This window comes from Delphinus delphis, chromosome 3 (genome assembly GCF_949987515.2).
Source record: "Delphinus delphis chromosome 3, mDelDel1.2, whole genome shotgun sequence".
Lineage (NCBI taxonomy): Eukaryota > Metazoa > Chordata > Mammalia > Artiodactyla > Delphinidae > Delphinus > Delphinus delphis.
In genome coordinates this window covers 61,171,422-61,197,877 of record NC_082685.1, presented here as the reverse complement: position 1 = coordinate 61,197,877, position 26,456 = coordinate 61,171,422, and the positions used below count along the sequence as shown (strand labels likewise).

General features: G+C 50.7%; 1 protein-coding gene across 1 annotated transcript in view; it reads left to right on the top strand.

Annotated features, from left to right (window-relative positions):
• The window catches only part of CATSPER3 (cation channel sperm associated 3), a 36,839-nt gene extending 25,749 nt beyond the window's left edge, over positions 1-11,090 (top strand). Inside the window, exons 4-8 of the mRNA XM_060006936.1 lie at positions 7,476-7,658; positions 8,356-8,496; positions 8,853-8,972; positions 9,868-10,025; positions 10,867-11,090. Of these exons, the coding sequence (XP_059862919.1) occupies positions 7,476-7,658; positions 8,356-8,496; positions 8,853-8,972; positions 9,868-10,025; positions 10,867-10,972 (708 nt within the window). The 3' untranslated portion in view covers positions 10,973-11,090. The remainder of the gene's footprint in view (positions 1-7,475; positions 7,659-8,355; positions 8,497-8,852; positions 8,973-9,867; positions 10,026-10,866) is intronic.
• Positions 11,091-26,456: the final 15,366 nt, after the last annotated feature.

The following is a 26,456-nucleotide window of genomic DNA, read 5'->3' as shown; positions in this document are numbered from 1 at the left end:
CTACATCCCAGCCTCCCTTTCCCCCACTGTGTCCTCAAGTCCGTTCTCTACATCTGCATCTTTATTCCTGCCCTGCCACTAGGTTCATCAGTATGATTTTTCTAGATTCCAAATATATGCTTTAGCATACGGTATTTGTTTTACTCTTTTTGAGTTACTTCACTCTGTATGACAGTCTCTAGGTCCATCCACCTCACTACAAATAACTCAATTTCATTCCTTTTTATGGCTGAGTAATATTCCATTGTATATATGTGCCACATCTTCTTTATCCATTCATCTGTCAATGGACATTTAGGTTGCTTCCATGTCCTGGCTATTGTAAATAGTGCTGCAATGAACATTGGGGTGCATGTGTCTTTTTGAATTATGGTTTTCTCAGGGTATATGCCCAGTAGTGGGATTGCTGGGTCATATGGTAGTTCTATTTTTAGTTTTTTAAGGCACCTCCATACTGTTCTCCATAGTGGCTGTACCAATTTACGTTCTCACCAACAATGCAAGAGGGTTCCCTTTTCTCCACACCCTCTCCAGCATTTGTTGTTCATAGATTTTCTAATGGTGCCTGTTCTGACCACTGTGAGGTGATACCTCATTGTAGTTTTGATTTGCATTTCTCTAATAATTAGTGATGTTGAGCAGCTTTTCATGTGCCTCTTGGCCATGTGTATGTCTTCTTTGGAGAGATGTCTATTTAGGTCTTCTGCCCACTTTTTGATTGGGTTGTTTGTTTTTTTAATATTGAGCTGCATGAGCTGTTTATATATTTTGGAGATTAATCTTTTGTCTGTTGATTCATTTGCAAATATTTTCTCCCATTCTGAGGGTTGTCTTTTCATCCTGTCTATAGTTTCCTTTGCTGTGCAAAAGCTTTGAAGTTTCATTAGGTCCCATTTGTTTACTTTCGTTTTTATTTCCATTACTCTAGATCTTGTTGTGATTTATGTCAAAGAGTGTTCTTCCTATGTTTTCCTCTAAGAGTTTTATAATGTCCAGTCTTACATTTAGGTCTTTAATCCATTTTGAGTTTATTATGTGCATGGTGTTAGGGAGTGTTCTAATTTCATTCTTTTACATGTAGCTGTCCAGTTTTCCCAGCACCACTTATTGAAGAGACTGTCTTTTCTCCATTGTATATCCTTTCCTCCTTGTTGTAGATTAGTTGACCATAGGTATGTGAGTTTATCTCTGGGCCTTCTATTCTGTTCCGTTGATCTATATTCCTGTTTTTGTGCCTTGTTGTCTTGATTACTGTAGCTTTGTAGTATAGTCTGAAATCAGGGAGTCTGATTCTTCCAGCTCCATTTTTTTTTCCCTCAAGATTGCTTTGGCCATTCGGGATGTTCTGTGTCTCCCTACAAATTTTTTTTTTTTTTTTTGCGATACGCGGGCCTCTCTCTGTTGTGGCCTCTTCCATTGTGGAGCACAGGCTCCGGACTGCACAGGCTCAGCGGCCATGGCTCACGGGCCCAGCCCCTCCGTGGCACGTGGGATCTTCCCGGACCAGGGCACGAACCCGTGTCCCCTGCATTGGCAGGTGGACTCTCAACCGCTGCGCCACCAGGGAAGCCCTCCATACAAATTTTACGATTTTTTTTCTAGTTCTGTAAAAAATGCCGTGGGTAATTTGATAGGGATTGCATTAATCTGTAGATTGCTTTGGACATTATAGTCATTTTCACAATATTGATTCTTCCAATCTAAGAACATGGTATATCTCTCCATCTGTTTGTGTCATTTTTGATTTCTTTCATCAGTGTCTTATAGGTTTCTGAGTACAAGTCTTTTACCTCCTTAGGTAGGTTTTTTCCTAGGTATTTTATTCTTTTTGTTGCAATGGTGAATGGGTTGTTTCCTTAATTTCTCTTTCTGATCTTTCGTTGTCAGTGTATAGGAATGCAGGAGGTTTCTGTGCATTAATTTTGTTTCCTGCAACTTCACCAAATTCATTGATTAGCTCTAGTAGTTTTCTGGTGTCATCGTTAGGATTCTCTATGTATCGTATCATATCATCTGCAAACAGTGACAGTTTTACTCCTTCTTTTCTGATTTGTATTCCTTTTATTTCTTTTTCTTCTCCTATTGCCTTGGCCATTACTTCCAAACCTATGTTGAATAATAGTGGTGAGAGTGGACATCCTTGTCTTGTTCTTGATCTTATAGGAAATGCTTTCAGTTTCTCACCATTGAGAATGATGTTTGCTGTGGGTTTGTCGTATGTGACCTTTATTATGTTGAGATAGGTTCCCTCTATGCCCACTTTCTGGAGAGTTTTTGTCATAAATCAGTGTTGAATTTTGTCAAAAGCTTTTTTCTGCATCTATTGAGATGATCATATGGTTTTTATTCTTCAGTTTGTTAATATGGTGTATCACATTGATTGACTTGCATATATTGAAGAATCCTTGTATCTCTGGGATAAATCCCACTTGATCATGGTGTATGATCCTTTTAATGTATTGTTGGATTCTGTTTGCTAGTATTTTGTTGAGGATTTTTGCATCTATATTCATCAGTGATATTGGTCTTTAATTTTCTTTTTTTTGTAGTGTCTCTGTCTGGTTTGGGTATCAGGGTGATGGTGGCCTCACAGAATGAGTTTGGGAGTATTTTGGAAGAGTTTTAGAAGGATACATGTTAGCTCTTCTCTAAATGCTTGATAGAATTCACCTGTGAAGCCATCTGGCCCTGGGCTTTTGTTTGTTGGAGGATTTTTTTTTTTTGTGGTACGTGGGCCTCTCACTGTTGTGGCCTCTCCCATTGCGGAGCACAGGCTCCGGACGCGCAGGCTCAGTGGCCATGGCTCATGGGCCCAGCTGCTCCGCGGCACGTGGGATCTTCCCGGACCGGAGCACGAACCTGCGTCCCCTGCATTGGCAGGCGGACTCTCAATCACTGCGCCACCAGGGAAGCCCTGTTGGAGGATTTTTAATCACAGTTTCAATTTCAGTGCTCCTGATTGGTCTGTTCATATTTTGTATTTCTTCCTGATTCAGTCTTGGAAGGTTGTACTTTTCTAAGAATTTGTCCATTTCTTCCAGGTTGTCCATTTTACTGGCATATAGTTGCTTATAGTAGTCTCTCACAATCCTTTGTATTTCTGCAGTGTCAGTTGTTACTTCTCCGTTTTCATTTCTAATTATTTTGATTTGAGTCTTCTCTCTTTTTTTCCTGATGAGTCTGGCTAATGGTTTATCCATTTTGTTTATCTTCCAAAGAACCAGCTTTTAGTTTTATTAATCTTTGCTATTGTTTCCTTCATTTCTTTTTGATTTATTTCTGATCTGATTTATGATTTCTTTCTTTCTGCTAGCTTTGGGGTTTTTTTTTGTTCTTTCTCTAACTGCTTTAGGTGTAAGGTTATGTTGTTTATTTGAGATTTTTCTTGTTTCTTTTTCTTTCCTTTTTTTTTTTGGCTGTTTTGGGTCTTCGTTCCTGCATGTGGGCTTTCTGTAGTTGCAGCGAGCAGGGGCTACTCTTCATTGCAGTGCACGGGCTTCTCATGGCAGTGGCTTCTCTTGTTGTGGAGCATGGGCTGTATCTAGGCGCACGGGCTTCAGTAGTTGTGGCTTGCGTAGCACAGGGGCTTAGTTGCTCCGTGGCATGTGGGATCTTCCCGGACCAGGGATCAAACTCGTGTCCCCTGCATTGGCAGGTGGATTCTTAACCACTGTTTCACCAGGGAAGACCCTCTTATTTCTTGAGGTAGGATTGTATTGCTGTCAACTTCCCTCTTAGAACTGCTTTTGCTGCATCCCATAAGTTTTGCGTCATTGTGTTTTCATTGTCATTTGTTTCTAGGTAGTTTTTGATTTCCTGTTTGATTTCTTCAGTGATCTCTTGGTTATTTAGTAGCATGCTGTTTAACCTCCATGTGTTTGTATTTTTTACCATTTTTTTCCCTGTAATTGATATCTAGTCTCATAGCGTTGTGGTCGGAAAAGATGCTTGATACGATTTCAATTTTCTTAAATTTACCAAGGCTTGATTTGTGACCCAAGATGTGATCTATCCTGGAGAACGTTCCATGTGCACTTGAGAAGAAAGTGTATTCTATTGTTTCTAGATGGAATGTCCTATAAATATCAATTAAGTCCATCTGATCTAATGTATCATTTAAAGCTTGTGTTTCCTTATCTATTTTCTGTTTGGATGATCTGTCTATTGGTATAAGTGAGGTGTTAAAGTCCCCTGCTATTATTGTGTTACTATCGATTTCCACTTTTATGGCTCTTAGCATTTGCCTTATGTATTGAGGTGCTCCTATGTTGGGTGCATAAAGATTTACAATTGTTATATCTTCTTCTTGGATTGATCCCTTGATCATTATGTAGCATCCTTCCTTGTCTCTTGTAATAATGTTTATTTTAAAGTCTCTTTTGTCTGATATGAGTATTGCTACTCCAGCTTTCTTTTGATTTCCATTTGCATGGAATATCTTTTTCCATCCCCTCACTTTCAGTCTGTATGTGTCCCTTGGTCTGAAGTGGGTCTTTTGTAGACAGCGTATAAACGGGTCTTGTTTTTGTATCCATTCAGCCAGTGTATGTCTTTTGGTGGGGGCATTTAATCCATTTACATTTAAGGTAGTTATTGCTATGTATGTTCCTATTATCATTTTCTTAATTGTTTTGGGTTTGTTATTGTACGTCTTTTCCTTCTCTTGTGTTTCCTGCCTAGAGAAGTTCCTTTAGCATTTGTTGTAGAGCTGGTTTGGTGGTGCTTAGTTTTCTTAACTTTTGCTTGTCTGTAAATGTTTTAATTTCTCCTTCAAATCTGAATGAGATCCTTGCTGGGTAGAGTAATCTTGGTTGTAGGTTCTTCCCTTTCATCATTTTAAATATGTCCTGCCACTCCCTTCTGGCTTGCAGAGTTTCTGCTAAAAGATCAGCTGTTAACCTCATGTGAATTCCCTTGTATGTTATTTGTTGCTTTTCCCTTGCTGCTTTTAATATTTTTTCTTTGTATTTAATTTTTGACAGTTTGATTAATGTGTGTCTTGGCGTGTTTCTCCTTGGGTTTATCCTGTAAGGGACTCTCTGCGCTTCCTGGATTTGATTGACTATTTCCTTTCCCATGTTGTGGAAGTTTTCGACTGTAATCTCTTCAAGTATTTTCTTAGACCCTTTCTTTCTCTCTTCTTCTTCTTGGACCCCTATACTTCGAATGTTGGTGCGTTTAATGTTGTCCCTGAGGTCTCTGAGACTGTCCTCAGTTCTTTTCATTCTTTTTTCTTTATTCTGCTCTGCATTAGTTATTTCCACTATTTTATCTTCCAGGTCACTCATCCGTTCTTCTGTCTCAGTTATTCTGCTATTGATTCCTTCTAGAGTATTTTTAATTTCAATTACTGCATTGTTCATCACTGTTTGTTTGCTCTTTAGTTCTAGCTCCTTGTTAAACGTTTCTTGTGTTTTCTCCATTCTATTTCCAAGACTTTGGATCATCTTTACTATCATTACTCTGAATTCTTTTTCAGGTAGACTGCCTGTCTCCTCTTCATTTGTTAGGTCTGATGGGTTTTTACCTTGCTCCTCATCTGATGCATATTTCTCTGTCTTCTTATTTTGTTTAACTTACTGTGTTTGGGGTCTCCTTTATGCAGGCTGCAGGATCGTAGTTCCTCTTACTTCTGTTGTCTGCCCCCAGTGGGTGAGGTTGGTCCAGTGGCTTGTGTAGGCTTCCTGGTGGGGGTGACTAGTGCTTGTGTTCTGGTGGGTGGGGCTGTATCTTGCCCCTCTGATGGGCAGTGCTGCATCTGGTGGTGTGTTTTGGGGTGTCTGTGAACTTAGTATGACTTTAGGCAGCCTGACTGCTAGTGGGTGGGGTTGTGTTCCTGTCTTGCCAGTTGTTTGGCATGAGGCGTCCAGCATTGGAGCTTGCTGGCCCTTGGGTGGAGTCGGGTCGTAGTGTTGGGGTGGAGACCTCTGGGAGAGCTCTCACCGATTAATATTCCATGGGGCTGGGAGTTCTCTGGTGGTCCAACATCCTGGACTCAGCTCTCCCACCTTGGAGGCTCATTCCCGGGACTAGATTTCTGAACCTTCTAGACTGCAGAATAATGGAGCCTGTCTGGATAGTGCTTGAAGAACGTGGCCAAGACCAGCGGTCAGGAGTCAGTCCCACACAGGCTTCCGGAGAGCGTGACTTTTGCTGCACGGCTGTTCTCGAGGCTGCTTGGCTTTGACCTCGGGTGGCACTGGGCCTGTGCACTAGCCTGGAAGTGGGAGACCCAACCGGGGCCTCTCCCTCATCCTTCCAAGGTACCTCAGGTTCTTCCACGTGGCCCTGCCCCTCCGCACCCTGAAGATGTCACCTGCAGACTGTGTCCCATTGCAGCCTTTTTCATGAGTTCTTACCTCTTCAGTCTTAGCAGTCTTGGGAAAGAAGTTCTGTCTCTCTTGCAGGATTGGAGGCAATTTTTTTACAGCTCAGTTCTTTTGGAATTAATCCCTTAACACTGATTTTTCTTCCCTCAAGGAGGGGAGGGGGGCGTCGGGTATGCATTCACCCTTGCAGGTAGCTGCCAAAGTGGTCCACATACAGGGCAACCAGCCCCAGTGCTCCTGGGTTGTCTCTCTGTTTTGCACTTTACCCCAGACTGTCAAAACTTCACTGTCCTGTGTCCCAGCTCCACCAGTACCTCCCTTCCTACTGCTAAGTCAATAAATAGTATCTTGGCTTAGAAAGAGGTGCTTTTGTGGTTGACTGTGGTGGCGCAAGGCAAGGGGCTGGAGAATGTGTTCCCGCTCTGCCGTTCTAGCAGAGTGTGACTGTGACCAAGGCATTTTGCTTCTTTGAGCCTCTGATCCTGCATCTTGAAATGGGAACATCTTCCTACCTTGACATGGTATCTGTGACAGTATCAAGGTAGCTGAACACGTATATGCAAGACTCCAGGGCATGGAGAAGGAACGATGAGGCATGGGAGATAAGACAAACACCCATCTCATGGGGGAAGACTGAGGTCCCAAGGTGGAGACCTGCCTGTGAAATGGGGCCCAGAAGAATTGAGAAATCCTATTCCTCTCAGCCTTCTTCATTCCCACTCCCAGGGTAGCTCCCATACTCCTCCTTGGCCTGGAAGAGCATTCAGGGCTGGCGCCCAGCTGAGGGGTGGGAGCAGGGCACCTTAGGATGACCACAGAGGCAGGCTGGGGTTCAAGTGGAGTGCTTAGTGGTGCTGATGGGGAGACTGCACGAGACCTGGGACACCATGGGTGATCCACCCGTGGGCAACTGAGCGTGGATGCCAGGCACTGATGAACCACTCTTAGGTTGGTCCAGCCCTCAGTCTGGGCACAGTTCCCATTCATTCACTCATTCATTCATCCAGCCATTTATGGAGCATCTGCCATGTGCCAGGCAAGGCACTGGATTCTGGGGCAGCTGGTGTCGGGACGGGCTGGACCCCTGTCCTCTGAGTCCAACCCAGCCTTGCAGCCTGTCCTAGTCCCAGTGCCTGTGCCTTGCAGACACTCATCAGCGCCATGGGGCAGACAGCCTGCACCGTGGCCTCCGTGCTCGTCCTGCTCTTCGTCCTGATGTACGTCTTCGCTGTCCTGGGCTTCTGCTTATTTGGAGTTCCAGAGAGTGCTGACCTGAAAAACTGGGGGAACCTGGCTCTGGCCTTCTTTACCCTCTTCAGCTTGGCCACGGTACCGTGTTTGGGAGCCGCGGTAGGGGCAGGGGACTTGAGAAGGGACTGGCAGCTGGTGTGGGCGTGTGGACATGCTGGGCCTCACTTGGGGGCCTTTCCCATGTTCAGACACTTAGCTGGTCTGGGGAAGCTGGGGGCTGGCCTCCTAGGACTAAGGATAGGCCAGTGCCCTGGCCACAAGATTATCTCTAATCTTGTGACTCCCTAGAGCATCCTTATTTGTCCCACAGGGGTGTATAACTTTCAAAAAGTTTTCAAAAGACAATTCATTCAGATTAAGTTGAATTTAGAAGGGAAACCCATGTCACAGAGCCTTTTTGGGAACAGGCTGTCACAAAGCCACCCAGAAGAAGCCTGCAAAGCCCAAGTCTCAGAGTCTAGATTCTGTTGGACTCTGGAAGGATCGGGGTCTCTCCAAAGGAGGGCAGAGAGGCATTGTCCTTTGGGGAGGGATGGAAGGCCTTTTGGAGGAGAGCCCTTAGGGCGCCTTGATCAGCAGCGTGCCCACCCAGTGGTGCCGTGCAGCCCCAGGCCAGCACGTGTGCCCTGGAGTCAGAGCGTGAGGGGCTGTCGCAGGGCTGCTGTGGAAGGAAGCCGGCCTGCTCCTCGGCGGGGCTGGGGCTCCCCACGGTGGGTGAGAGGAGGCCTGCCGCTCTGGGCCTAGGCGCTCAGCGTACCCTGCCTTGCCTGAGCAGGTCGATGGCTGGACAGACCTGCAGCAGCAGCTGGACGCCCGGAATTTTACTCTGAGCCGTTCATTCACCATCATCTTCATCTTGCTTGCCTCCTTCGTCTTCCTCAGCATGTTCGTGGGTGTGATGATCATTCACACGGAGGTGAGGTGGTGCTTGTAAGGATGGGGGAGTGGTAAGTGTGGCAGGCAGATGGGCCAAGTCTCAAGGGAGGACACTGAGCAATCTCCCTCCTGAAGTGGAGGGGGGGTGACCAGGCTCTACCGCAGCCTGACTCTTTTCCCTGAGCCCTGCATTTTCCCTCCCTCAGGATGGTGGCCTGCAGGGTAGGTGCTTAGGAAGTCACTGCAGCTACAGTTGGCAGCTTGAGCTGGGGGCTGGCCTGTGAGGGGATCCTCCTGCTGAGGGGCTGGAGCAGCAGTGGAAGACTGGGGAAGAAGGAAGACGGGAGTGGTACGCACTGAGAGCCCATATCTTACCTCCATCCTCCCACCCTCTAGGACTCTGTCAAAAAGTTTGAGCGGGAGCTGATGCTAGAGAGACACATGACACTCATGGAAGAAAAGCATGTGATTTTGAAGTGGCAGCAGGAGGAGGTCAGCAAGCTGATGCAGACGCAGGTAGGTGGTCTCCATGGGCCGGCGGACAAGCAGAGGGACAGTCAGGGCTGAAGGAACGGCCAGGAAGATGGGCCTGGGGGCCTGCGTGGAGGGCGGGTGGCCTTAGGCATCTGTGGCACTTGGTAAGTCAGCTACTCACCCCCCCTGTACTTTTCAGAGTCTGACGTTATTCTCTGTATTTTTATGTTCCTCTGGACCTCTTCAAGTGTTGAGTGTTGCGATTATCATATTTCCCTCCTTCATGGGCAAAACTCCATTGCTGGGCCCCTTGCCTGGAGCACTCTTGTTCCTGAGGACTCGCTGGGTGCCAAGCAGGCTTCGTCCCCGTCCGCTGAGTGGGCGAGGCCACGGAGGCCCCGACAGGTGTTACTAACCTCAGTTTTTCTAAACTGGAACAAGAGTGAGCACAGTGGGCTGGAGATTTTCTCTCAAGCATGATACAACTGTGAGGGGCTGGAGGAGCGTCCTCTCTTTTCGGCCGAAGTGCTCTGAGCTGCCGGGGTGCTCGGCCGGGTCGTGAACAGCATGCTGCCCCTTTCTCCGCCAAGTGGCTGGTGCCTTCCTCCTCAGCCTCCTCTCTGAGGTGGAGATGCCCGCCTGTCTCGGTGTGCCCAAGGTTTGTCCAGAACAGGGTGAAATGCTGAGCCACGCTCAGGCTCTCACCGATTCCTTCCCGTGTCACCTGTCCTCACGTCAGGGATGGTGGCTCACCAGGTGACCTCAGTCAGGGGGGTCCAGGCCCAGAAGGGGTTGGGGTGAACTGTGATTGGACTCAGGACTCATCCTGGGGCCAGGGTCAGGCCTCTGCCTGGCCCCCACATGGAGGGGCCCCAGGTCTCTGTGCAGCCCGGTCACTACCTCCTCATCCTTGCTCTCTTTATGCTTCCCTCTCTAGAAGAATGTTGACCACAAAAGTTCCACTGAGCTGGTGGAGAAGTTTAAGAAGACCCTGCGGCACACTGACCCCATGGTCTTGGATGATTTTGGCACTAGCCTACCCTTCATTGATGTCTACTTGTCCACTCTGGACAACCAGGATGCTACCATCTACAAGTCAGTCCCAGCTCCGCTGACCTGGCCCCAGGCCCAGGGGGGCAATGGCTGATGTGCAGGGCGGGTCGGGCGAGGCCCTTCCTGGCGGTGTGCAGGGGCTGGGCTGCTGTGCGGACGGGCCTGTGGCTGGGGGAGACTCCACCCACTGGCCTCCCCAGCCCACCCTGACCTGTTTTTAAATATTGGCTCCTCTGACTCTCCAAGACCCTCCTCACCAAGCACTTTTCAGAGGGCCGAGAGAACGCTGCTGGCTGGCAAGTCAGAAGCTGAAGCCCCTGGCTTGGTGCTGTGTGACTCTGGCAAAGTCTTTGTCCCTTTCCTACCCGGCACAGGAGGGGCTGACTATGGAAGCAATGTGTGTGAAGCTCTGAGCTTGGCCTGGCCCAGGGCTATGCTCAGTGTGAGTTAGCTGGGGTCCTTCTGGCCATTACTTGCAGGAAGGGGAGGTGCACGATTAGCCTGGTTTCTCAACAAAAGCTGCCTTGAGGGCTTCGCAGACAGGAGGAACTAAAAGGAGGGGATCTAGGGATGACCAGTGTTGGCCCAGGCGTGGACCAGGCAGCGTCTGGGCACCTCCACGGGCTCACCTCGCTCCGAGCCCAGGAGTCTGTTGCCTCCCACCTGACACATGCGGTGAAACGACTTTACTCCTGGGGCCACAGGTAGAGGGGCACAGCCGGGCTCCCAGCCCAGCCCTATGTGGCTCTGAAGTCCTCGCTCTTCCGTGACCCCACACCTACCAGGAGTGGTGAACGTGCGGGTGCGAGAGTGCCGTGGGCAGGGCCAGGGCGGCATGGAGCCCACTTGTGAGCTCAGGCCTCCTCTCCTCCTCCATTTCCAGGCTTCAGGAGCTGTACTACGAGATCGTGCACGTGCTGAGCCTGATGCTTGAAGACTTGCCCCAGAGGAAGCAGTCCCAGTCCTTGGAGAAGGTCGAGGAGAAGTAGTGGGTGTGGGCACCCAGGCACCGAGGGCCTCCCAGGCTGTGACACCCTGTCCCGCCAACTAAACACAGGTTTTCTGAGTTGGCCTCTTCACGGTTGCTGTGATCATGGCATTTCTCCACCTTTGGGAATTGGGCCTGAGTAGATGCCCATGAAGTCTGATTCCTCCCTCACATGACACAGCCAGACCTTGGGAGTAGGGAGTGGGGAGAGGGAGGCTCAAGGCCCCCCCTGACCAGAAGACACACCTAGAGTCCACACTGGCTCTCTCCTCCTTTGACCCCAGCATCAAGGACCCACCGGGTTCCTGGGAAAGCCACCTGAGGACCCCGGACCGAGAAGGGCTTCCAGCCGCCCCATAAGAGTGCATGGCTCCTTTGAGCTGGTGTGGCCCTACTGATCCTGGAAGCTCTGCTGCCCTCATCTTTGTGTGTGTGCCCACACCTGGCAGAGCTACAGCTCTCTCTGTGCACCCAGAGCCCTGGAGGCCCCTCTTTGGGGTTCTACTCTGCTTCTCCCAGGCTCACAGTGATGGTGGTGCCCCAGGGGTGCAGCCGTGACTGGAAGGATACTGTTGTGTGGCGTGCAGTTCAGGGGGGCACCTCATGCAGGGGCCAGAGGAGTGGCAGTATCGGGCGCTTTGGGCTGCTCCCTCCCCTTTAGTTAGAACTCTTTACTCGAAAGGTGGCATTTTTCTGTGTCGTCCCTGGCCACATGACTGCCACAGCTGGCAAGGTCCTGGCGCCATCCCGGCCCAGCCACCACGGAGCCATCTGAAGGCCCAGGTGGGGCAGGGTGGCTGGTACCCCTTGCTCCCGACTGGCCAGACCAGAGGCCCGGCAGTGCCCCCTCTGCTCCCATTTCTGGGGAGTGTTCTTGAGGCCTGTCACCTTGGCGGTGCCCTATTCTTAGAGGAGACATGAGTTCTGGGTTGAGCTGTGGGTGGGAAGCCAGCATCTGTAGCTGGGTGCCCAGGCCCACCCTGGGGAGTCAGGTCAGTAGAAAACATGTAGAATTGAGAATGGCTGGACAAGGGTCCCATGGGGGTCCCGTGGGCTCCAGGCCTGGATGACGGCACCCCTGAAGCCAGAGGACAAGGGCTGGTGGAAGCCTTTACTCGTGGTTTCATTCACCCGACTACTATTTCCTGAGCTGTGCAGGGTGCTGGGGGTTCTGTGACGAGAAAGCCACAGTCTCGTCCTGGCCCTCTTGGTGCCCACGGTTATCTAGGGGAGACAGTCATCCGGCCAGAACGGATGAGAGAAAATTTCCCTGAGGAAGTGATAATAATTGTGTGAATGCAGAGAGCATGTGTCTTCTAAGATACTCAGATCATTTCCATTTGCAAATGATCGCACTCAGGACCAAACTGAGAACTGTGTGAAACGGTGCCAAGAAGGATCGCTCTGGAGCGTGAGACCCATCGCCGTGCAGTGGGGGAGCCCTGTGAGGGCAGGGCGTCTGGCCTCGCTCCTTCCTCGGGTGGAGAGAACTTCGTGCCAGTGCCCTGGGAGGTGGCCCTGAAGTAAGCGGGGTGTGCACCCAGTACCTAACTGTGAAGGGGGCGACTCTTGGCTGGGGGCTTCTGGGGGGGCTCTGGTGGGTGCAGCCCAGTCAGCCCAGGATGCAGGCCTCAGGCAGTGGCTCCGATTCAGGACTGGGATAAAGCAGACGTTGCCAACTGCCCACACTGGATGTGCCAGTGTTGCATGGGGGAATGTGGAAACATCTCCGCCTGCTGTCACTAGGAATCGTGGGAGTTGCCCTAGGCCTCTGGGAGTGAACAAAAGATTTAAAAACTTCTGCAGGGAGGCAAGTTAGTGAGTACCATGGTTTTAGAGTCAGGAAACTTGGATTCCTTAATCAGGCGACCTCGGGCAAGGTGTCTGGTCTTTTGAAACCTCAGCTATTTCGTCTGAGAAATGGGCTGATAAAACTGTTCAGCTATAAAGATCAAATAAAATACATGTGACAGTGTAAAAAAAAAAAGAGACACAGTCAACTATGGTTCGTGCTTCCTGGCTGTCAGCTCTGCCTCTGCTGTGAGGCCAGCTGCCGTGGGCTTTCCTGATCAGGGGCTGAGAGGGACTGGGCCAATGACGAGGTGGCTGGGGCGGGGGGGTGGGAGTGGTGAAAGCGTGGAGCTGAGAGCAGGAAGCAGAGATCAGGAACCTGGGGCTGGGTAGGGGGGAATGCGTGTCCAGGTGGAGCTGGTATGGGATGGCCGGTTGCACCTGCAGGGCCCGGTCCCAGCAGGGAAGCCCAGGCACGGGCTGTGGGGCTGTGGTGTGGGAGGGCAAGCTTCCTTTAAGGGCACAAGCAGAAGGCTTTCACAGAGCAGGGAGCTGGGAGAGGGTGATGTGCAGACGGCTGGCTCAGCACTGCTGGCAGAACAAGCCACTGGATATTTGGTGTAAAGTCCCAGAGCAGCATTTCTGTTTGGCTCTCTTTGCCTGCAGAGCAAACACTGGCAGATTGGAATTCCCACTTGGGCTCTCACCAACTCAAACAGGCTTGGCCAAGGCTTTCAATTGATTTGCTTGGGGCAGAAGTGGCTCTGCTTGCCCAGGCCTGGCTGTGGAAAGCAGGACCCTCCTCCTCCTTCCCCCAGCGTCGGGATCCAGCAGAGCTGTCCCCAAATGGCTCGCCCACCTCCATCCTGCCAGCTGGGTGGTTTGGGGCTGCAGTGGGATACCCGGGACCTGGGTCTGAGTCTTCTGGTCACACCCAGGCCCTCCCCCAGCTCTTGTAAGAAGGATATGGAATCCAAGTCTAGAGGTGTTTGGAAGGTGGCTGGATTTTGGGGTTTTTTTTTAAACTGCTTGTTGATTCCACCAGCAGGAAGCAGTCTCTATAATATGGAAATCCAGGCAGGACTGAGACTATAAGTGCTCCTCTTCAGTCCAACAGCCCCTAAAAATCCAATAGTGAGACGCTGGAAACTGCACATCTTGATGTTTTCCCCAAATGTGGGTGAGACAGGACACCTTGTACAATGAACCGCCCTTCCCCAGGTCAGGAGGAGACGGCTCTGAATTCCTAACTAGGCTACTCAGAAAGGAGAGGTAATTGTTGCTGATTCTAGTCACAGGGGTTGGGAAATTAGGAGAAAGGAGCTCAGTGTGATGGGGTGAGAGTTACCAACACACGAGCACCCTACTCTTCCCCACACCCTGCACCAAGAATTTCGTCTGTGCTTGGTCCGCCACATGCCGCACCTTCCCCGAGTTCTAGCTCTGATTTCACTTAAGGCTTGGTGTGATGCAGCCCTAGGGGGATGGGGGAGGCAGGGCTGGAGAGCTGAAGGAAAGGGGAGCATCTGTGCTTTCTCGGTTGGCTCCTGGCTTCTCCTTCACTGTGGAGAAGCAGGGTAATGGGCAAGGCTCATCGGACCTACACGATAGGAGCCGGGACATGGAGGAGGAAGGAAGTAAAAGCCAAGGCTGGGAGTCAGAGACTTTGGACAGAGGCTCCGACCCAGCTGGAGGGTGAGAATGGAAAGGGGACAAATGGAGACAGCAAGTATCCTTGTAGGGTGACAGCTGGATCCCCACTGATGTTCCTTGAGAGAGGCAAATAATGATGGAAATTATTTAGGGATGATTTTTGGTTGCTGAACTGTGTCTTTTATTTATTTATTTGTTTTTATTTTTAAAAATTAATTAATTTATTTATTTTTGGCTGCGTTGGGTCTTTGTTGCTGCGCAAGGGCTCTCTCTAGTTGCGGCGAGCGGAGGCTAATCTTCATTGTGGTGCACGGGCTTCTCATTGCAGTGGCTCCTCTTGTTGCGGAGCACAGGCTCTAGGCATGCAGGCTTCAGTTGTTGTGGCACACGGGCTCAGTAGTTGTGGTGCACGGGCTTAGTTGCTCCGCGGCATGTGGGATCTTCCCAGACCAGGGCTCGAACCCGTATCCCCTGCATTGGCAGACGGATTCTTAACCACTGCGCCACCAGGGAAGCCCTGAACTGTGTCTTTTAAAAATGGAGCCCTATGAAGAGATTCAACCACTTGGGGTCTGCATGATGTTTGGGTGACGTAAAGGGGGCGGTGTGTAATAAGGACCTCTTAGGCTAAAATTGGGATATGTTTAGAGGGCTTTAAGAACCACTGACTGAGCTCCCAGCTGTGATCTGAGGCCTCTAGGTGAAGTACCCCTGAGGGTGGTGGCACCAAATGTGACTGGCATTTTGCAAAATGAAACTGAGGTCTCAAAAGGAAGGGTGGCAGAGGCCATAGGGGGATGAAGAGTCTGCTCTAAAACTCTGAGGAAACTGGAGGTTGACCCCAACTTTTGTAAACTGGTGATGGGGCAATGACCTTTCACAGCAGAGGCACCCCACTGCCCAGAGCTCAGTGTCCTGAGAGCACAGCTGCCCCTTGACTCCCTTCTTCCCCACTGGGGCCTTGATGCCTGGGATTGGGGCATGAGATGAAAAGACTCTTCAAAACATGCTGCTGGGCCAGCAAAGGAGGAGTCCAAGCAGAGGTCAGGCCGAGGCTCCAAAGGTATGGCCTGTTCTGTTTGGCTGTGGAAAATACCACCTTCTGTTTTATCAGTAGTTCTGTTTAAGACACTTTGACATACATGATTTGAATCTCATAACAACACTTAGGTACTTTCATTATCCCCATTAAACAGGTGGCAAAACTGAGGTTCAAAGAGGCAATTAACCTACCCAAGGCTGTATAACTAAGGGGGAAGAACCAAGCGTGTCTGGCTCTAACTGCTGCTATAATATGGTGCAACGTCCTCTAGGGAATTGTTATCCTCATCTTATAGGTGGGCAAGCAGCGCTCAGAGAGACTGTTACTTGGCAAGATCATCACTGGGGGGCAGAGTTAGTATCTGAACGCAGACCACACATGTACCCCTCTGCTCTACTGTCTCACAGCAGCCTTGTTTTTTCTTATCAAAGCTATTTTTTGAACCTTAAGAATCAAGCCCTAATTCCCTCCTGAGCAGGGCCTGCCTCTGGGCGGAGGGAAGGTGGTCTCTCAGACGGGTCTCATTTAGCCAGTTTCCTGGCACCTTCTTGCTGCCTGGTGGAAGCTCTGAAGTCTGCTGGTCCAGCGGCTCCTGGCTCGGGAGCCCTGGGAGCTCCAGAGATGGAAAGGGCAGCAGGAAGCAATCAGTGTGCGGCACCTAATCAGGAAATTATAGCTTGGGCAGAAGAGGGGTTTGGCTTAGAAGTCACCCTTCCCTGGGTTTCAGTCAAGCAGGCCCACAGGCAGGCTTGGCCGGCCGATGGGATGTGCTGAGCAGGCGTGAGCTCAGCAGGCAGGATAAGCCAGCCTCGTCATTGCTGCCCAGGAGGCTGGCTTCCTAGGTGGGGATGATGTATTCCAACCTTTCTGGCCCCCTGCCTGTGCCTGTACCCACTGATACCTCATCAGCAAGGGGAGAAGCTGTGGGCATCAGAGGGGGTACTTTGGGAGGTTCTTGACCTGAGTCGGTGACTTTTTACCTGATTCTTGAATAAGCAAGTGGAAAAGGTGTGAAAGAAGTGTCAGGTGGAAAAAGCCAGGTGCAGAACTGTACATACGTGACACCATTTGTATTTTAAAAAAAAGAAAGTGAGAAAGAAATAAAACCACCCACACAGTGGCAGTGAGATACTCTTTCAGGTGGCAAGGATGATAGACGAAACCTAGTATTGGCCAGGGCATGGAGGTGGCACCCCCGTTCACTTTGGCAGTGCAGATAGGTGTGGCTTTTTCAGAAGGCAATGTGGTTTAGATTTTATGCGTGTGTTCCTATGGCCCAACAGTTCTGCTTATGAAATTATCCTGAAGAGCCAAATGACAAATGCACAGAGATGCAGGGATAAGGACGTTTACCGTGGCCTGTTGTGATAGAAACACAGCAAAAGAAATCAAGGAATTACTTAATGCCCATTGGTGAGCTGACTGGTTGAATTAGTATGAGTCCATACATGGGGCCCCTAAAATAGTGATTTGTTGATAAGAGTAGGTGTTCTTGATATTATGTGATTGAAAAAGTGGCTTCTAAAGCAGCATGTGATCTGCCGTCCTTTATGTAACACCGAGTGAGTGAGTGTATGTAGCCTATGTGTCCATGCACGTGTGTGTGCTGAGTGATGTCTGGAAGGATCATCATATTAGTAGTGGTTTGGTGGTCTTGACTTTGTCCTCACACTTTTCTGAACTTTCTGAATTTTAAGAATCAATATGTAGTTTACAATCAGGAGAAACAATACAATTTTCATCTTGAAAAAAATGCTGGGAATTCCCTGGCGGGTCAGTGGTTAGAACTCCGCGCTTTCACTACCGGGGCCTGCATTCGATCCCTGGTCGGGAACTAAGATCCTGCATGCTACACGGTGTGGCCAAAAAAAAGTTAAGCAGTGTGCGTGGGTGTGTGTGCGTGTGCGTGCATGCATGTGCATGCACGGCTGTGCCTGTGGTAGGTGGAAGGGCATTCCAGGCAGAAGGAACCACAGGCACAAAAGAAAAGAGGGTGGGAGCTGCGAAGCTGGTGTGGCCACAGCCTGCAGTATGGGCGAGGTGGTGGGGAGATTGGGGAAGTACATTGAGTATGATCCTGAGTACCACAGCTTGGCAATTTGGAAGCAGGGCAGTGACCTGGCCAGATTTGATTCTTGCTTCCTCTCTGAGAATGACCTGCTCCCCCTCACCTGGCATTTAAGACTTCTCTATTCTGTCTCCCCCTTCCTCTCCCCATAGCTTCCAGGGCTCCCCTTTGCCCAGCTCATTCTCACCTCCACTCCTGCGTACCCATTCCCATCTGCCTGTCCTTCAAGACTCAGCATTAGGCCCCCTCTAACAGGAAGCCTTCCCAGATTGCTCCGGTTAGCCTTGATATCTCCTTTTTCATACTTTCACCCTTGAACTTTCATAACTGACCTTAAATCAGACCATAATTCCTCAAGAACCAGGACGAGGGCCGTGGACTGAGAGGTTATGCTGTAATACCTGGATGCCAGTGATGGATAGACTGACATCTGCCAGCATTAGAGTCCTGATGGGGGAGGGAGAAAGCAGGCAGCAGAGGCCCAGGAGTTATTTTGAGCCTATCATGTCACAGGCACAGTGCCAAACACTGCACATAGCTTTTCACATTTATCCCCATTGTACAGATGAGGAAACTGAGGCTTAGAGAGGTTATGTGGCAGTAAGTGGTACGGCTCTGAGTAGAACCCAGGCTCTGTCTAACTCTAGAGCCCACACTCTTAACCTCTGTGACCTACTTGTCTCTGGTTCTCATCCCCCCAGAGGTTGGCAGGGCTGGGCCTGTCGTGGGGCCTTCTTGTGCCTTGCTGCCCCAGTCCCAGTGGAGATGGATTTCAGGGTGGGAGGGTGATGCCATCTCACTCAAGTGGTAGCTCCTGACCCAGTGGAGGATCTGGGGCAGTGCAGCATCCCTGCTGAGGCCTTGGGAGTGCCACTGTCCCCAGTGACATAAAGTGAGATATTTCCCTGTGGGCCAGCTGGCAGGAGCATTGTGGGGGAATCTGGAGGGGAGGAGGCTGGGCATGTTGACCAAGGAAGAGCTTTCCCACTCAGAGATTCTCCAGTAGCAGGAGGTCAGTGAGATGATAAAGGACAATTTTGTGCCTCTGAAGCAACAGCACACCTGAAAGCCTTACATACTGTTTGCGTCCATGGTCTCTTCAAACCCTGACAGCAAACCCCAAGAGGCAAGCAGGCAGACCCAGTGCCCACTGACAGAAGAGGAAACTCGGGCTCCGGGAAGGGACAGCCAGGCCCCGGGGAGGAGCCCAGCCCAGGGGCTAGAATCCAGAGGAGCCCTGGCCTCTCCCGGGCACCTCCCCCAGCCAAGGCTCAGTGGGTATCCTTGCCTTGATGGGCTGGGCCAGTCTCTGTGAGCCTGGGGGGCTGCCCGGGGGTGGCCTCAGTGGAGACTGAGGAAGAAGCAAGAAGCTTTGGAGGCGTGGGCACCAAGCTCGGGAGAAGCCATGAACTGTGTGTGCCTGTCCTCAGGACCAGCTTCCGAGACTCAGCAGGAGTGCTGGTTTGGGAGATGGAGGGAGGGTCCTTGGCCACACTGTCTTGTGTGAGTGTGTGTGTGTGTGTGTGTGTGTGTGTGTGTGTGTTTTGTCCAAATATAGCCTTTATTAGATCATGTCTACTCAGAGGAAGAGAGGTGTGTGCATGAAAAGGCTGGAGTAAGGGTGGGGATCAGCGTCCATTCCAGTGTGTCCTGGAAAGTTCCCAGCGAGGCCACAGCGGGAACGGTTTGGGGAAACCCTTGCTGGCCCCGCCACCGCCTGGCAAACGGCAAAGTGGCCGGCTGCTTTGTGGCTGCAGTGTCTTGGAGGGTTTGCCAAGCACTTTCCGTGAAGTCACTGGGGCGTTAAGCCCTTTGTTCAATTAAATGGGTTAATGTGCTTTGTCTGATTCTGATGAATACTAATAATATAATGTGATAATGGCGGTAATGGTGCTCTCAGCCCCGATTATCACACGTGCCGCACTGTCCCAGGCACAGAGGGAGGTGCAGCTCACATTCCCGCACACTCAGGCCTCATTTTCCACTCATAAAACCCCATTCTTCAAAGCTTTTCCAGCCCAACTCCCTATATCCATTTTCGGGACAAATTACCAACACTTAAAAAAAATTGGTCCATTTTGCGTAAAAGCCAAGTCCAAATTACTGTTACTTTCCCCTCTATGTTTTGAAATTTCAAAAAGAGAAGGGTGGGAGCTGAGGGGGACACAGGGGATGGAGAGAGGAGGCAGAAAGGGAAAGAGGGAGAAAACTGTATGAACAGGGAAGGAAAAATCAAGCTTTCTTTTTTCAGTAAAAACGTATTTCTGGAATGATGTTTCAGTTTACTCAGGCAGAAAAATCAGAAATGGTGTGCTTATTAAACAGGCTAAGTAAGCGTGACTATTTTTAGTAGTGCAGTAAAACCTTGGTCATTTGGACCTCTTTAATAAAGATTCCATGATCACGCTGGCTGGCGGGCACACACAGTGTGTGTGTGCACGCGTGTGGGTGCACGTGTGTGTGTGAAAGCAAGGTAAGAGTGTAAATAGGTTGCTGAGTTGGAGGATTAGGAGGGCGGGGCTGGGGGATGCAGCGAGGGGACAAAGGGGACAGGGATGGGCACCCTTACTGCTTACGAGAGCAGTTTTTAAACTGAGTCCTCTCTGCTTTGCAATATACAAGAGCATTACAAATTCTTCTTCTCTCTGAACACTCCTCTTGGCACCTACTAATTTGGCATCTGTTTAAAGAAGAAAGTATTTGAAAACAAAAATTTCACTTCTATAAAAATCTGTAAAGGTTTACTTGACACCACCTGTCACACTGGCCTGCCCCCAGCACGAGGCTGAATCCTGGGGGTTGACACATCATCCCAGGGAGGTGATGAATGACCCCTCTGGGGTGAGGACAGGGACCTGTAGGCAGAAGGCCACTCCCTGTCCTGCAGATCACAGTTCTTTGCATTTTTAAAATAATATTTGATGTTTCATTCCATCATGACAAAAGTAATACATGCTTAGTGCAAAAAACTTGGAAAGGAAAAATGAAAAAAAAAAAAATCCCTTATTTCCCACCACCCAGAGGTAGCTGGTGTTAACACTTTGTTAACACATCCAGAAATTTCTCTGTATATGTGTAAAAATAAAAATGGTACCGTGCTTATATAATGTTCTGTAGCTTGCCTTGTTTAGTGTTTTGACAAAGAAACTCAGTTTTTTAAAAAAGGCAATGGCAAACCTATTATTTAATTTTATGCTAAACTTATAGAGAAGTCATCGGCCCCATTTACTTTCTCTTGGCCATATAGTAGACACTCAGTAGGGGATGTGTCCTTAATGGGGTCCCACTGCTATGCTGCACAGAGGGATGGAGGATGGGGTGAGGGCCACAAGGGGATTCAGCTGTAACTGGGGCCTCAAAGGGTACCAGTTGAAGAGGGCGGCAAGGAAAGGTTTTCCAGTAAGCACCACCCCAGCTCTGGCAGTGGGTTCAGCCCCCAGGAGTCCTGGGCACCAGTCTCTGAATGCCTCTCTGGATAAGGTAGAGGCATAGACACAGATATACATTTTTTTTAAGTGTGATAAAAGGCACATAACATGAAATTTACCATTTTAACCTTTTTAAAGTGCACAGTTCAGTGACATTAAGCACATTCATATTGTTGTGCAACCATCACCACCATCCATTTCCAGAACGTTTTCATCATCCCAAAATGAAGCTCTGTACCCATTAAACACTAGCTCCCCAGTCCCCTCTCCTCCCTGCCCCTGGCAACCACCATCCTACTTTCTGTCTGTATGAGCTTGCCTATTCCAGGTACCTCATATAAGTGCAATCATACAATGTTTGTTCTTTTGTGTCTGGCCAATTTCATGTAGCATAATGTCTTCAAGGTTCATCCATGTAGTAGGGTCTGTCAGAATCTCCTTCTGTTTCAAGGCTGAATGTACATACCACATTTTGTTTATTCATCTGTTGATGGGCATGGGTTGCTCCTACCTTTAGGCTATTGTCAATGATGCTGCTATGAACATGGGTGTACAAATATGTGTTTGAGTCCCTGCTTTTGTTTCTTTTCGGTATGTACCCAGAAGTGGAATTTCTGGATAATATAATAATTCTGTTTATATTTTTTTAGGGAATCACCATACTGTTTTCCACAGCGGCACCATTTTACATTCCTACCAGCAATGCACAAGGGTTCTAATTTCTCCACATCCTTACCAACACTTGTTATTTTCTGCTCTTTTGGTAAGAGCCGTCGTAATGGATGTGTAGTGGTATCTCATTGTGGTTTTGATTTGCATTTCCCTAACGACTAGTGATGTTGAGCATCTTTTCGTGTGTTTATTGGCCATTTGTCTTCTTTGGGGAAATGTCTGTTCAAAGTCCTTTGCCCATTTTTGAATTTTTGTTGTTGTTGTTCAGGTACACTTTTAAAATCAGCGCCAGGAGCTGCCAGTGCTGAGAGGGGGGAGGGAGTGAGTGAGAGGAGGAGGGAAAGAAGCAAGAGAAGAGAGACAGGAGCAGGGAGAGGGAGGAAGGCCAGGGTATGTCTTGTGGAGTAAGGTATAAAGGGAGGCAGCCCTTCACTTCATTTATTCAGCAGATCGTTACTGAGCACCGACTGTGTGCAGACACTCTCCACACATTGCTGTCCACACCTGTTTGCCGCTACATCCTGGCTCTCGGGAGCTGCAGTGACCTTCCTGCGGGAGGCCATGCCCACAGAAGTTAAGCCACAGGCTCTGCCTGCAGTCAGACAGGCTGGGATCCAAGGCTCTAAAGCTGCATGCCTTTGGACAGGTCACATGACACCCCCAGCCTTAGCTTCCTCATCTAGAAAACACGCACAGCGCACAGCAGGGGAAGGCGCATAGTGAGGCGTGCGGCCACGTGACCCGATCACCCAGAGAAGCTTTCATCCATCCTGCCCTCTGCCTCCACCCTGCTCCAAATGCAGCTTCCTGCACCCTGACCTGCTCCTCGGCAGCATCCTGATTTATGGGATCACAGGCTCCCCAACCTGGCTGAGCGCTGGCACTGTGTCTCCTGGGTGCCCTGCAGCCTCTCGATCAGTGGGCACCGGCTCTGGGTTACACAGCCAGCTGGGAGGCAAGGAAGGCCCAGGGCCCTGCGAAGGCAACACAGGAGTGTGAAGACTGGGGTTCCCTGGGGAGAGGGGCAAGGAGGCAGATTGGCAAGGGCTGAGAGAAAGCCTGGGAGGCAGATTGGAAGCGCCCATCTAGGAAACGAGAAGCTCGTAACACTGAACAAGACAGGAGTTTGGATTTCATGGTTGATATTCCAGGGCCCTGCCTTCACCAGGAAACTTCTCTGTGTCCCCGCCTGCCCACCTCATTCTGCTGCCCACACCGAGGGCTTCCTCAGTCCCAGCTGTCACCTGTGTCCTCCGCTCCTCTCCCACCTAGCCACATGAGCTTGGCAAAGGCAAATCCCGGGGCCTGGGGCCTTTTTCCTCTCTCCCAGAGCGCAGCTGAGTCCAGCCTCTGGACACGAATTACAGTTATCTCCCCCGCCACCCCCACTCCCTAGCCCAACACCAATGTGATTCCCATCAGGAGAGTTACAGGGGGCCCAAGTTTGGGTTACCGGGGGCCCAAGTCTAGGATGGTTCCAGGGCTGGGATGGAGTGGGGAAGGTAAGGCAGGTAGGGAAATCAGCAGGACTGTCAATCGTGACTCACATTCATGGCACCCAGCAAAGCTGGAGGGAAATCCAAGGTGGGCCCCAAATGACATTTTCAGAAATGACCTGTTGAGAATCTTAAGAGATGCCCTATTAATGTGGAAAGTGGGGGACAGGGCCCTCAGGAGGAGAGGCAGGACATCTCACTTTAATAATAATAACATTAACAGTAACAATTCCAACATCAGTAACAATTTATTGAGCACTTACTATATGCCAGCACTTTATGTGCGTTATCTCATTTAATCCTTTAGACAGCTGTGTGAAGTGATTGTCGTCATTCCCTTTTACTGAAGAACAGGCCCAGAGACCTTAGTGAAGCCTCTTGTCCAGGGCAACTCAGGGGGAGTGCCAGAACTCAAACTCTCGCTCTCCAAGACCACAGCAAAAGTTCCTGTGGATGCCAGAGCCAAGTAACTGGCCCAGGAGATGGGGAGGTCCCTGGGCAGAAAACCACCCTCACTCTCATTTCCCAGACTGGCCCTCTTGGTGACTGAGGTCCCACTGCTATTTCCTGGGGCAGCAGCAGGCTGAGGCATGTGGAGCTGAAGGGCCACCCAGAGCCACCTCTAGGGCTTGGACTCCCCAGGCCATGCCCCTCTGCGAGGCAGCTTTTCCAGCTGTGATTTCCCCCTCCCCCTCCAGGTGACTCTGGTGGCCCAGAGGGAGGGCCATAAAGCTAGGGGAGGTGACTCGGCTCCTCTCCCTCAATGACCAGGCACTACAGGGGTTGCACACAGTGGCTCACCCCATCCTCCTTTGGTGCCCACAGTGCCTGCAAACCAGTGCTGGGCACCAGCCTCTTGCCCTCTTGTCCCTAATTCATGGCCCCTCTAAATCTGCAGCGGCCCTTTGGGGGTCACTTTGTCAGTACCAAGTAAGAACAAATCTGCTTTTCTATTTCCTGCGGGCCAGTCCTGTGTGGCCAGCAGAAATTATGATCTCTTCAAGGTCAGACACCCTCCCCTGCCATGTTGCCCACGATGCTTGGCATGGGGCAGCCCAGTGCGGAAGGTAGAGGGTGACTGGGTTTGAATCCATCCCATCACTTCCTGCTGTGTGGCTTCTTTAAGCCTCAGGGGCCTCATCAGGGAAAGGGGATAATGAGGATCAACTCATAGGGCTGCGTGCAGGTAAAAGGGGCTCACCTATGAGACGCGTGCACTTAGCAGAGGGCCCTGGACCCTGAATGGGCTCAGTGTATGATACCGCTTGCCACTGGAGGCGGAGATGGCGCCGCCTCCTCCCGAACAGCCTTGCCTGCAAGCCCATCCTGTTTGAAGCAGGACTTTCATTCTTTCTTACTCACAGCACCATGTTTTCTTCAAAAGCACTCAGCCCAGTTTGTAATTATACGTGTTTGTTTACTTGTCCATGAGAGCAGGGACTGTGTCTGTTTCCCGCTTCTCCATCCCCAGCACCAAGGGCAGAAGCACAGTAAATGAAGCCTCCCTAGTCTTCTTCAGGCAGAGCAGGACCAGGACTTTCTGCCTTTTCTCAGAGCACTTGCCTTTCAGAACCCCGTGTGTTCCTCATCCCCCCTCCAGAGATGACCCTGCAGGTGGTGTAGCTGGGGAGGGCTGGGTACTACCTGCAGGCACAGAATGGATGGGGGGGCCCAAGGCTGGGTCTGCAGTTGGTGTAGCTGGGGAGGGCTGGGTACTATCTGCAGGCACAGAATAGATGGGAGGGCCCAAGGCTGGGTCCTGCACTCACCTTGGTGGCCGTGGTCCCTGATGGACGATGGGGTCATCCTGGACTGCTGCTGCCTTTCCTCCTGGCTGCAGCTGTTCGGCCTGTGGCCCCGCCTCCACACTAAGTCTCTACCAGAGCTCTTCTTCGGCCCTCCTCTCACCTGAGACGGGGCCTGACTTTCAGAGAGGCCTCTCTGCCTCCCTCTTCTCTCCAGTCCCACCTCCTTCTAGGTCTCTCCTGCCTCCTGCTCTCAGCTGAGACCAGGGCCCCCTGGCCTTGGCAGATGTGTGAGGCTGGGGGAGGCACTCTGAGTCCAGATGTGATTGTGTTTATGTTTCCAGAGAGTGAGGGGTCGGAGCTCTGGACTCCAGCTGTTGGGGGAGGGGTGGTCGGGCTCCAGCCCCCTGCCCCAACCTTCCCTCCCCCCTCCTCCCTCCTCCAGCCTGTGTATCTGGCCCGGTCCTTCTCAGAACCCTTCACTCCAAGTCCTACAGCATCAGGCTGAGCCATCCTCCAGCAAGGACCCCTCCTCACTCCTCATCTGAAGGTGAGAAGACCGGTGGAAGGATGCCTGGCTTTGGAATCCGTGTGACCTTGGCCCAGTGCATAGTGTGATGGAGCCTTGGTTCCATCATCTGTATAATAGGGACAGCACTCCTGACCTCAGAGGCAGTGTTGACCTGGTTTAGGAATGTGTGCACAGGGCTCTCCAGCTATTAGCTCATGACTAAGCCCATGGCTGTGCCCCACTCCCATCTAGCGCTTGCCTGGGTCCAGCTCCAGGGCAGTGACAATCACAAGGTGATTCTAAAGCAGAATACCACCCCCTCCTTCCTCCCCTGCTACAGCTGCAGACATTTTGTTTTGCCATTAGAAGAGACTTACTTAAGGGAAGCAGAATTTTACAGGCAGTTTACAGGCTGGTCTTGTTCAGTAGTTTCCAAAAGTAGGGGGAGGTGGCGGCGGGAGCGACCGATAACTTGGGATGTAAGGTAAGTGAGAAGTGAGTTCTGTGAGATGGATGGACACTTTCACCGGAACAGCCATATGCCCCTGCGTGGGATTTCGATGTGGAGGCCCTGGCTCGACTCTGGCGGATCCAGCACCCTCGGTCCTCCTGGAACAACCAGAGCAGGGCTCAAGGTGGGGGCACCGGGCCTATTGGAGAACAGGCAACCCCAGGTCTAAAGAGGCTCTCAGCGGCTCCCACCGCCAAGCTCCCAGCAGACAAAGGCCGCGAAGCACCCTAAAAGCCTGGAGCGTCACTGCAGACCCAGTCTGGGAAGAGCCTGCAGAATCCGGCGGTCGGGTAGGGCGGGTGGTCCAGGCTAGAGCGGCCCGCGCGCGGCGCCGGGAGGCTGAGCCGCACCGCCGATGAGTATCGGGCGCGCGCCGGCGCGCGCGGAAAGGGAGCTCGGAGCGCTGGGCTGCGCCCTCAAGGGAGCCGGGTTGAACTGGTCTGGAATGGTGGTGGGGAAGTGGGCGTAGGGTCCTCTGGCAGGGTCGGCTTCGGCTCTTTTCTCCTACTCGCAGGGCCCACGGGGGTGCAGTTCCCTTTCTACCCGCCTTCCCTCCAAGACCGAATGA